This window comes from Sprattus sprattus, assembly GCF_963457725.1.
Source record: "Sprattus sprattus genome assembly, chromosome: 12".
Taxonomy (NCBI): domain Eukaryota; kingdom Metazoa; phylum Chordata; class Actinopteri; order Clupeiformes; family Clupeidae; genus Sprattus; species Sprattus sprattus.
In genome coordinates, this window is record NC_137910.1 from 23,860,371 (window position 1) to 23,873,355 (window position 12,985).

Below are 12,985 nucleotides of genomic sequence, written 5' to 3' on the forward strand. Positions count from 1 at the left end.
GATTTGTGTCTGGCAGGTTTCTAATTAAACAGTGTTAATTTGGATAGATCTAGAACCTCTTGTCACCTCCTGGGACAGAGTTATGTGTAAGTCTTATCATTTTTTATTCTCATTTCATATTTGACCTGAGTTGCCCCATAATGATGCACTTTCTCTAACCTTTACGCTTGCTTGCATGTTTTCATTTCACTCCATGTTTCTATGCTTGGCTGTGAACAGGATTTGAGAGGCCTAAGTGATGTTTGTGTTCTGTGAAATTGCACACAAGTAGCTTACTGCACACGCTGACCCCTGTGGAGTATCGTGCTCTGTACAGCAGCTTTCACACTCAACACACACAGCGACCAGTAAACAACCAAAGGTGCTGTGAGGGGCTACAAACCTGTCGGTGGGGGAATAGAGGTGTAAGCGTGTTTTGACTTGTTCCCCGTATGAGACCAAACGGGTGGTATCCGAGCTGTGGCTGTGTGCTGTGTTTACCAGCCTATCACGTGCAGATGCAACCGCTCCTACAGGCAGCTATGAAAGGACTCCCCAGGCGTATATGAGCACGAAGAGGACAACGGGAGATAACAGCTGGTGTGACTGAAACAAATCAGAGAGGGCTCTGGCTATGGGGATTAATATCAGCCGTCAGTGATTAGGTTAGGTGATGCTGACACCTTGGCTGGAGGGTTTATTGAATGTCTCGCATGTGTCCGCTGGCATTACTCTCACTACCGAAGCTATGGAACTGTTGAATTTATCACAAGGCAAATCAAGACAACGTCTGTCAGGGAAAAGTCACAAATCCAGTCGAGTTCTTTTGTTTGGGTGTATGACACTGCCTTGACTTGAAACAAAAAACTTGTCACAACTAAATGATCTGAGCCTTGTAATTGTGTTCATTGAGAAATACTGTCCATGTCATCAGAACTGCATGTACGTATGTTTCAATGCAGTATGTGTTTTTGTGTGTGTGTGTGTGTGTGTGTGTGTGTGTGTGTGTGTGTGTGTGTGTGTGTGTGTGTGTGTGTGTGTGTGGGTGTGTGTGTGTGTGTTTGTTTCACCACCAGTTGCCAGCATTCAGAGGCTCCCAGCGGTGTCAGTCATGACCGACATTAATTTCCCGATGAAGGGGAGGAAGGGGATGGTGGACTGGGCCAGGAACTCTGAAGACAAAGTAGTCGTCCCCAAGGGTATCTTTCTGCCCCAGTCTGCAGGTAAATATGACTTACAACACACGGCATCCATCAGCAGATATCACTACACCTCACATCAAAACACCTGCGCTTACTCTATTTAAATGAGAAACGTTTCACCCAGATAACTATAAATACACCAATACATAATCCTCGTTTGTGGGCTAAAAAGTAATTTGTTAGATTGGTGCAATTTTCTTGTGGACCCAATCCATTAAAATGTACATGTCGACATATGGATGGCGACTCTGTAAATATATCCAGATAGTTCACCCCCTTGTTTTTGTGTCACTTTAATATTTGCGACAGAGGTTTTCTCTAGAACTAGATCTTTTCGACTGGCTCCTATACATCTCTATAGCTGCCATGAGGCTTGTTCACCATCCACACACATACATTTTCAAAACACTGCAGTGAGCAACAACAGTTGGTGCGTGGCCAGAGCTGTGCTTCGTCATGGCTGATTACATTTACTTACTTCCCCTAGCCTGACCTTTTGACATTGCTCCATCATCTGCCGAACTACACCGTCAAGCCAGTTAAATATAGCTCTCCTCAGCAAATAAACAAGATGCAAAGCTGAGAGTAGCCCTGGCTCACTCGCGGTCACTCAAATGCCAAACTGAAACAATACAATAAACTTCAGCGTTCATTGTGATATCTGTCCAAAACTCCTGGACCAGACAGAAACGCAAGATTCAGACAGCCATAATTAAGGTTTCTGAAGAGAACAGGAGGGAGGTATCGCTGTGTAAATGGGTAGGCTGTCAGCTGGTCTTCTGCAGACCCAGCTTGTGTTTTTTTATTCACCACGGCAAAACCATTTCGTAATCAGGCAACACAGCATTCCTCAGCATCTCCTTAAACAATGCCAGGTTGCAAGCTCTCTCTCTCTCTCTCTCCCTCTCTCTCTCCCTCTCTCTCTCTCTCTCTCCCTCTCTCTCTCTCTCTCTCTCTCCCTCTTTCTCTCGCTCTCGCTCTCGCTCTCGCTCTCCCTCTCCCTCTCCCTCTCTCTGTCTCTGTCTCTCCCTCCCTTACCATTTCGTAATCAGGCAACACAGCATTCCTCAGCATCTCCTTAAACAATGCCAGGTTGCAAGCTCTCTCTCTCTCTCTCCCTCTCTCTCTCTCTCTCTCTCTCTCTCTCCTCTCTCTCACTCTCTCATGCCAGACAATTTCGTTAATTAGTTTGATCAGTCTTATCTGAAGTATATCAATGAAGAAGAAGGAAGGAAAAAAAGGCCAAGGTGGATTGATGTGGGGCATAAGTCACTCTCTGTTCATTGCGTGGGGCCTGGCAAGAATCTTCACTTTGTGAGAAATGCACTGAGACCTTTAACAAGGGTCAGCTGTTCTGGCTTTCCAGAGGGATATTTTTCAACACGAAATAATGTACTCTCTGGATCAATCGCTCACCGGGGACAGCATCTAACGTATTGCTTAATGCACTGCTGGCAGTAAAGTTATAGGGGGGCTTAGCTGGCAAGACTGGGCATATATATACATGGCAACCAAGAGCCAGCAAGCTAAAAAAGATCTAAGTAAAGTCCTTCATTTGTTATGTTTTGTTGTTGTTTTAGCATTGTGTTGTATTGTGTGTGGAAACTTGCGCTCTATATTGATTCCAAATTAAAGTGGATGGGAGAGGTTCATGCCCAGTTTATATTCTTCAGTTCAGCCCCTCAAGTCCAGCATCTCTACCTTTTGTGGAATGTGATTCATCTCATATTGTAGTATGTTGTTGCTTTACCTTAGAATCTGGTGCAAGGGATCAGCTCACTGTTTACGTGAAAAAGAAACCATCGGCAGTAGCCCAGCCATCAAGTGGATGGTTGATGGGACGAATGGCTGTCCTGGTGATTTAACCAATCACTTACTCGCATTCCTCCACAGACATGGACGGATCGCCTGTGTACATACTTGGGACAGTCCTGTACAAGACACTGGGGCTGATGCTGCCATCCCCAAAGTAAGTCAAACAACACACAGACAGACACCAAGAAAGATCATAATCTCAGCAGAATAATTATTGAATGATCCATGCGCCTGATGCAGCGATAACAATGCACGCATAAACTGGGACATCCTGTGAATACTGACTAACTTTGTTTAGTAATAGTGTGACAACAGGATGACAGAAGGGAGGTGTATGACAACATTGTTGTTGTCCTTAGAGATTTTGTTAACAACGTGTTTGCAATGTCCATGATATAATAATTTCCCTCAGTTTTTGTTCCTTTTTATTTGTATTTGTTTGCTCTCAATCTCATTATGGCCCTCCAAGGGCTCTCTCCACATCATGCTTGCTGAATTAATGTCCATGGATCAAAACAAGAGAACAAAACCACCCCAAAACAAACAACGAGTGAAAACTGATTATCATTTGTTTTATGTAGCCCACACCTTTGATTTAAGAATGCTGTTACTTCACAAGTACATATAACGCCATGTAAAAAGGCCGGTTAGGGAAGAAGAATTGTGTCACCTCAGAAATCTCGGGGACTATTTTGACATGGCTCTGTGATGTTCTAGAGAAAAGAGAAATGAAAGTAGGAGACAGAGAAGTAAATGGCAATGCTAAAGTATTGATAGTAAAGACACAGGCAAAAGACATTTTTACATGAATCTCACTATTGGGTTCGGTCTCATTCCCCAACTTTCGTTGTGGCGGCAAAAATTACATCACGTCCAACAGAGTGCGTCCCTTAAAGTTTCCTGGAAGGACGTTAGCACAGAATGCCTTCAGTTAATATGTTGCAATTTGCCCCCTCCACCTTGTCGATATTCATTTCTTCATGGACACATTCTAAAGGGCAACCCGAGAAACAGAAGTAAGCACAATTTTATTCTCAATTCATCATCAATTTATTGTGGGAGAAAGCTGTCCGGAGTTATTAGATGTTTCAAAGGTTAAATCCAATGTGATGGTCATTATGTGTTTAAGCATAACAAATGTCGACCTGATGGCCATTTTGTGCCATGCGTATTGAGATTTTTTTCTGTTATGGAATTAGCAGGGGACTAGAACATGTCTTTCTAAATCTCAGTTTAACAGAAGTCTGTCTATGTCTCCTGGATCATGAGACTGAAAAATGAAGAATAACAGTTCAAGAAGTAACTCATAGAACCCCCAAGGGTTTATGTCAATGGTATGAAGACATACTGTCAATTTTGGTAATGCCTGGAAAATGAAATTTGGTGTTTGTAATGAACATGAAGGCAAAAGGAACAGGCAGCGTAGACCTACTCTTGATTCTCTTGGTCTGGCAGAGTAGTGGGCTACTTACTTCTAAGAAAAGAGACAGATATGGCTCTTTCTACTTTATAAGACTTAGGGCCTGATTTACTAACATGCGACCGCTGCTTAATCTGCGCTCGCACATTAACGCACAGTGTTTTTGCGCATTTTCCGTGGTATTTATCAAACCAGATCGCGCTGGGCAATCTGTGTTTACTCCACCCTATATAGGGCCTGATTTACTAACACTGCGACCGCTGCTTAAACTGCTGCCGCACATTAACGCACAGTGTTTTTGCGCATTTTCCGTGGTATTTATTTAGGAAGAGAAAATGAAGGTTCAGCGAGGTGGAGATCCTCTATTCTTTCTTCGCCTTGCTGTTATCACTGCTGCCATATCAACGTTTTCAGACTCAATAGAAATGCGCTTCCTGGTTAAGACGTGCTTTTATGAGGCGGAGAATTAGCGCACAAATCGGAGACGTGCGCTCGCCAGGCAGTTTATTAAATACCACGCAATACATCATTAGGCACACTCCTCCCATTAAAGTGCGCTTCACGCCTACGTTACCACCCACGTCTCCGTGCCATCCCACCTGTTGGCAGGACACACCCTCAAAGCGTTAATATGCGACTCTACTCAAATGTGCCCCCTTAGTAAATACCGTTTTATGTTTACGACCGCTATTTTATGCCAGAAATGGGTGCAATCCTGTTAGTAAATCAGGCCCTTAGACTGATTGGTAAGACAAAAAAAATTTGAGGACATGTAAATGTTCTCTATAACGCACAGTATCTTCGATTGTGTGAGACATGGAGTATATGCTTGTTGAACACATCCAAGCTGCAGGTTTCTCATAGAGTTTCTGTTTCCCATTGACTTCGTGGGCCAGTCCGAGATGAAAAAGCTCCTGCTATTTCTGCTGGAGACCCAGGGGATGTGTATGAGAGTGCAAACCTCCCAGGACAATGCCTAGAGTGCACCTGAGCTGTCAGTCTTCTTTTTTCCCTGTTCGCTTCCGTGGCAACCTACAATGCGTTGTCTCCATGGGATACAAGCCCCCAGGGGTGGAAGCACAGAAGAAAGAAAGATGGGGGGGGGGGAACAGACACAAAAAACAGGCAGAGATCGCCTCTGTTCTGTTCTCCGACCTTTCTGCTCTTTAGCGATTCAAAAGAAAGGATACACATCCAGGAGACTAGCAGTACACCCTTGCCTGTGTGTGTTGAGGGATTGTTTTTCATTTGGGAGAGGAGGGAGAGGAAATACAAAAGCTTGCATGACTTGGATGACAAGGGGAAGTTTCATAGGTCGCAGTTGCATAAGACTAAACTTTGCATGATAGTGAAATGTGTCTGTCTCTGAGTATGAGTTACATTTAAGCGATTTCTTGAATTCCCCCACTAAAACAGATCATGCGGAACAGCATTTCCTTAAGAGGGGAAGAACGCTTTAGAAGTGCAATGCTATTCAATTGCCAGCTTTGAAGGGTATTTTATGTGGGAGTGATGAATTGTAACTTGCATTTTAATTAAACATGACCCAAATAAGCTAAATGAGTAATCAAAGTAATTGCAGAGTGTTGGAGACCTTGTTTAAGAATAGTACTCCAGCATGGAGCAGATACTTCTGTGATTGCTAAGAAAAGAAATGTCTTTGTACCTGTAGTACAAAAAATAGTATTACTTTAATAACCACTGAGGTAAGGCTTTTGTTCAAGAATACATTATCTAAAAAAAGGAAGCGTCATCCATTTTCTTTACAGGTATGAACTTTGGGACTTTCACTGCAGTAAATGTATGACCAGAATGAAATAATCAGAGACAAAGGGGGAGATGTCAGTGTACGTTAGCTGTTGGATTTTTCTCTGCCGTATTCGACAGATGCCATTGCTATGATGAAAGAGCACAGAATCAAAAGATCTCTTTTAGATTCTAGCTGTTTGGCGAGAACAGCTATATATACTGTGAATCCTTCCAGGGATGGAGTTTCTGTGCTGTGTCTATGCTCAATCTTGGTGTCTTGGAACAAATGGACCGTGAAATCATGCCCAGAGTTGGCCTTTATGACAAATGTTTCTGTGGGAATGGTCTATCGTTCTGGTTTCGCAATGTCTTTCTCTCTGTGTGTGTGTAATCAAAGCACAGTATACTTGGAGAGGACAGAACGCAATGATTTTGCTTTAAACCAAGATCTTAAGAAAATAAGCTTGTGTGATTAAATGTTTTTGTGTGCTTTAATTTCCAAATGTTAGACAGTTAGGCTTGCCCAGAAATTGAATCATTAACTATATGCAGACAAAATGAAAGGAAAACATGTGCATTTAACGCTGACGTTTACTTGAATGCATCACGTTAGCCAAATGTGATGACAGCGGGATTCTTTGTTATGTATGTTATTTCATAATCAAACTTTTTTCACATTTGACCCCAGGGGAAAATGACAGGTGTTATGATGTTATGTGCTGGGCTAATTACTTTAATCATCACACCATAATTGGTGGCAGATGCATCCACCTGAACCAAAATGAAAGGCCTGTCAAGTGGCGGTGCTCTGCTGTTTTGTTGTTGCTAGGTTTTTTTTTTTTTTCAAGTAGTGATTGAATAATTTCCTAAATCGCCTAAAGTTACAGTTATGGAGCAGTGAGTGCCTCTTAACTAAGGCTTCACAAATTGTCTCCAATAACAGTTGGGTTATTTGAATAGAGAAGAGCACCAGAAGTGATTCGGCTGCTGGAATATTGTCTTTGTCCCACTTTGTCCCCCAGGGGGGGTTGGCAGCGCCTCACCCATTCCCCCTCAGCCAAACCGTCCCCCTAAAAAAAAAAAAGAAGGCATTTCAGAGTGCTATAGGACAGGATGTGGAGCCATTCACAAATCAATTGTTGCTGTGGAGGTTAGTGCAAGGCATTTCCCAGGCGTGCGTCTGAGTGAAACCACATTTTAGAAGTCATCAATTTAGATGACCCGAATATGACTTGTCAGAATTGAATCTCACCTTGGATAATTGAAGGCACACCATATGAAGTGACCTTGGTGAAAACGCATAGAGTTCGTTTTTTTTTTTTTTTACTTTAGTTTACTGTTATAGTATTTTTTGAGTTGATGGTTATAATAAAAATGGCACATATGATTTGCCCTAGAAGGCGTGCTGTCATGCTTTTGCTCTCTGACGGATTTCCATTTCTTGTGCAGGAATAACACAGCCGTGAACTCCAAGGTTATCGCCGTGACGGTCCGCCCGGAGCCAAAGGTCACAGACGTGCAGCTGGAGATTGAGCTCGCTCACCTGGCCAATGTAAGCAAACTTCCTCCACACAATAGAGATTCTGTACACACCACTCTGTATTCAAAATATTCAGCCCTCATTCTTTTCCTTAAACCATAGCACCACTTTGTATCTAGCTTTCTACATTTTTCTGTCTATAAATCTATATAACTACATCTACTCTATCTATATCCTTATACAGTATCAATACAGTGGAGTGGAGTAGACATACAGCATATATACGAGGGGTGATTGACATTTTTGTGGCCTAAGGTAGTAGTTATACAGCTGTCGTTACATGTACGTGCAGTTCAACTCTTTGTTGATATTTCTGTGTCAGATAATTAAAAAAGTACAAGGCAAGGAAAATGGACAACCTGGCCCGGTGCAGTCATCCGCTACCTCAGTCTCAAGGGCTTTTCACCAAAGAAGGTCCACAAGGACATGTTGACAACTCTAGGGCAGGGTGCCCCTTCTTACAGCATGGTCAAGTGGGCTCCTTGAGACCGTGGACGTGGATGACTGCATGGAGGCAGATGTTGTCCATTTTCTCAGAAAATGTTGACTTTCAAGTTTCAAACATTTGAATCTCTACTCTCAGTCCTCACGTCATTCACTTAATTGACTTCTCCCATATCCTGGCTAGCACTTATTTTTTACCAAACTACTGTACATTGGAATGCTATTCTGCACACTGTAGTACACATGCGTATCATAATGGCATGGCCTTGTACCCAAGTCTGTGCATCTCTCAGCGTAATGCAGCATATTCTATACTTCAGTTTGCATATTGCCCTGTCTATTCTACTAAGTCTATTCTATTAAGTCTTGCATACTAAATGCATATTTCATTTCTTGTTGGCCTATCTGCCACTTTAAATGCTGAATGTGTTCGTGCAGTGTGCGCAGAGACCCGCGGGCATCATAAATTAGTGAGAGAAAGAAGATTTGAATCACAAATGGCACAAAATGACGATGACAACCATGTATATAGATTTCCACTTCCCAGATATAGTGTGATAGCCATTTCAAAAGACACAAATTAAGTCAAAACTTGCTGCCAACTTTATACTTGACAGACAGGCTCTCCATAATGGCTCCGGATAGTTCTCACCACTAATAACCACAATAACTTATTGAATGTTCAAAGCGCGAAGTGCCTTCTGCAATCTTTCAGAGAGGCATGAGGGAAGCCTCGTCTGGGAATACTTGACATCGTTTGGCAAGTGTGTGCGTTAAGCCCTGACTCCTCTGAAACGCTGTAGGTCACAAGTCACTGTCAAACTTCAAAAGGGCTTTGGTCAGGATTTGTCCTTTGGCTTTGTAGCCTGAGTGATGGGGGCCAAATATTTAAAAAGCAGTAATCAACAAACAAAGGAGAGTAATTGGTTCAATAATTAATTTGCAGGGGCTCTGGGCGGTCCTGTGTTTAAGTGTCGGGATGCCACACCGTTCCATTGTCAGATAATTACAAGGACAGCGTTTTTTTACAGCTGAGTACTTGGCTTTAATGTTATGGATAGAGGGGACAATCTATTGAATACTGGGTTGCTGGTCAGCCCAGGCCCTCTGTTAGCAAATCCCACTGTAGTTTGTGTCCCTGTTTTGATAGTGTGCTATTTTCTGGTCAATAATACTTGATTGATTTAGAAATGTGTTTTCCTTTCTGCAGGCGTCTTGTCATTGATGTTGCTGTATTTGTTTTGTCTTATAGGGAACAATGAACCCTTTCTGTGCATTGTGGGATAGTACCATCATGTAAGTAAAGCCATTTTCCTTCCTCTGAATGTCCTGTAGCTCTGTATCCATGGAAACTCACACATGGCAACTAACGTTTCTCGTGTATCTAGGCAGCACAAACTGGATTTGTTATGAGTGCTGTATGTTTGCTATGCCATTGCCTTGTGAAAATAAGGAAATATTCATATTCATACTTTTCCAGTGTATCCGTCGCATTTTGCATTAAGGAGTTTGGTTTGCCCAAGAACTGAGTGGTCTTTTATTAGCCAGGGCCATATTGTTTTTCCAGCACTGTGAATACATCCTCCACAAATATTAGAAGTGCCCTGGTTAGTTGGTGTGGACTGTGGCTTTTCGGTCATTTACATAAGTGCTTAGGAGTAATAACTTAAGCTGCCAGGATGAGCCAGCAAATACTGATGATACAAAAGAGGGAAAAGAAATCCTTCACACATAATGGATTTGTAGATGAATTAATGGGTAGAAGAGTGAACAAAAATCAATCAGAAAATGTACTCTGAACATGCATTTGTTTGCATACGTTGTACTGAGCCAGGTGATTTTCATGCACTTGTTGAGCACAAATGAAAGGTAAATGCTGAGTGGTGCACTCAGCGTCGGATACTGGGGCTTTTTTTCCGCCTAGTTGTTCATCTACTCTCGAATCTATCAAACCGTGTTCAGTTAATTCCCTGTTATCCCCCAAACCACAATTAACAGCTCTTCACATGGCCATGGTATTGACAGCTTCCCCCAGGGGACAGGACCTTTTGGAACTAGCAGTGAGGTTTGGGTTAGACACTTTGGGCTGGGCAGGTACATCTTTGTCAGTGCTCACCACTGATGTAGTAGCTTACCTGATCGGGATGGTGGATGGCCTCATCAACCAGACCAGTAATCATTCTGAGAATCAGCTGTCAGCAGAGTGCAAACTAGATCAGTTCACAAAAGATAAGTACTTTGTATTGTGTCATAACAGAGCTATGCTGTGTTTGGATAGCATCTTCAGTAGAGATTTGATCTTAGAATCATGGCATTATCTGTGGGCGTTATCTATGGATTGTGGACAGTTTCTGTATATTGTGGACAACACATTAGGGTGATAAGATTAAAATGAAAGTACAGCAGATTCACGACTGGGATGTACAGCTGAAGAGCAACTTCATTAGTGTTTTGCCAGTGGAACCAGCATACTTACCCCCTGGAAAGAGTGCACACAATAATCCCAGACCATTTAGACTTCTGCAATGGTATTGTTTCATTCCCTAGTGTGCCCTTTAATTTGGTATGTGAGAATAACTATGAGGATTTCAAACTTTGCATGTAAATGCAGCTTTCTTTTCCATGTGTAATGGGAACACACATCGCACTGACTTAGATAAGGAATTGCGTCCAATCACAATCTCTCCGCTATTATTTCATCTTTCTTACTTTATATCTTTCGGGGGACAAAAAAAAAAATGTGGACTGCTTGTCTATTTGGGCAAATTGAATATGGCTGCTATTTAATCTTAATAAGTCTCAAATATGAAAATTGCTCTGCGCTGCTGCGGCTGTCTGACCAAGCAGGGCCACTGTCTCTTTCCTTTCACTGGCAGATAAGAAAATAGAGAAAGCATATTCACCAAATTCAATTTTTATTGAATCAGGGCCACACGAGTCTGCCCTCTCAAGTATAATTTGAACTACTGGAAAGGATTGGAGCCCCGTGGTATTCTTACAGTCAGCTTAAGCACAGGGGGAGGAAGCGGGAAAACTGTGGGCTTTAGTGTGTGCGTGAAAGCCATATAAGCCCTGGTTGATGTGACGATGGATGGAGCACATTCCTTGCCGCTTGTTTCCTCCATACGACGTGGAACTCATGACTATTCATAATGCTAAATATATGTAATTTGTACTCCTCACTAATCTGTTTGTCAGATATGTTTGTGTGCACATGCTCATCAATTCATTTTGATTTGTTAAAAGTGTATACACAGCCCATGGAACCAAAACATGCAAACAGTCACGGAGCGTGTCTGTCTGCCGTCCTTCCAATCTGATGGACGATTTAGTGGATATTGTATTTTTGTAATCAGTCAAATAATGCTCCCATATCAGCAGCGTAATTATATCAGTACACAGAAGCATTCTAACGACTGCCAGCTGTTCGTCCATGGTGGGACCATATCAACACATGTTAAGGAAAGGTTGGGTATTATAGTCTTATTGTGATGGCATGGAAATGTCACCTTTTAGCCGTCCTACGCACTCGCAACAGAGTCCATCTGACTTCAGAAGAAACCATGCATACTGCATGTGTCATGATCCTGTGTCATCCAGTGAGCAATGAGCTCCGGTGAGGCCCCAGACCCCTGCTGTGGGGCCATGTTCTCCTCTTGCACAGTCACTCTCCTCTCTTTACGGCAGTAGAAGCCCCATGAGTAGTTAGCCCTGCCATGAACTCTTGCCCTCCCTCTGTGCACGCTCAAGGTTGACCGCCATGGTGAACCGTGTGCTTATAGAGGCATCACAGCAGGCAGTGCTCGCCATTCAAGAGCACAGGTCACAACACAGTATGCTGAGGCACTGCCATTACCGGTGATTATTCTAATGGACCTTCAGAGCAATGGGTAAATAAATAACGAAATGCAATGTTCAGGGAACATCCAAAGCATCTTTCGTTGATGAGGGTTTGAATGGGTCTGTTTTGTTGATAAAAGATAACACAGAGACCTCGGTAGCGGTTATTGTGTCTCCTGTCCAAAGTTTGGCAAAAAAGAAACTGGACAGCCAAACACAACCTGTTTGAGTTTATCCAAACACACATACAGTACGTACAAAAATAAACTTTATTTCCTCAATACATATTTGAGTTGAGATCAGTCTTGCGTTCTGCGTAGTAAATGCATATATTTATGTTTATATCTGTGTCTCAGGACCAATGTCTGAGAGAGAGTGCTTCTAAACAGCATCATTTCATGTACCAGATACCCACAAAATTTCTTTCTCACCTTATCTCACACTCTGCTCCATTTCACTTGCATGGCTGAGATCCAGTTCCAATTTTCTGTTGCCATGGCGTTGCTCGGAAAAGTTTAGTTGAATCACAGACATCAACAACTTTGATGGGACATCTCAGAGAAAATAGCACATCTGGAGCAAATTTTCAGTGATGCGATTATCATACAAAATCAATAAGCGAAGTCCGCGTGTGGGAGTCTGTCAAGCACGAATGTTTGCCTCTAGCCTGACGATGTCATACTCATAATTCTAGTCAGAATATGAGTCTGAGACCGGACTATTGGGCTGTGATTATGGGGCGTGTTTCAACGAACCAGGAAAGAAAATTCCTCTTCGCTGAATTGGATACCTAGAACCAATCAGAGCAACGTAGTATTTCCATCTGATAGATTAAACTTTTACCTGATCCCGTAGGAAGGACGGCAAAAACATCTTTTCAATCGACAAATGCCTTGATCGCGTTTCTCTGTTCCTCTTTCAAAATGAATGCGCTGTCATATCTGTTGATGTTACTTAATTAGCACTCAAGGCTAGAAGCTACCATTCGTTTGAATG

General features: G+C 42.5%; 1 protein-coding gene across 2 annotated transcripts in view; it reads left to right on the forward strand.

Annotated features, from left to right (window-relative positions):
- The window catches only part of adgrb3 (adhesion G protein-coupled receptor B3), a gene marked incomplete at both ends in the record, with an annotated part of 138,723 nt that overhangs the window by 91,083 nt on the left and 34,655 nt on the right, over nt 1–12,985 (forward strand). Inside the window, 4 exons of one of the 2 annotated variants that reach the window (XM_080848272.1) lie at nt 1,056–1,202; nt 3,075–3,150; nt 7,615–7,750; nt 9,402–9,445. In XM_080848272.1, the coding sequence (XP_080704398.1) occupies nt 1,056–1,202; nt 3,075–3,150; nt 7,615–7,750; nt 9,402–9,445 (403 nt within the window). The remainder of the gene's footprint in view (nt 1–1,055; nt 1,203–3,074; nt 3,151–7,614; nt 7,751–9,401; nt 9,446–12,985) is intronic. The other variant, XM_080848273.1, reaches the window with a different exon arrangement.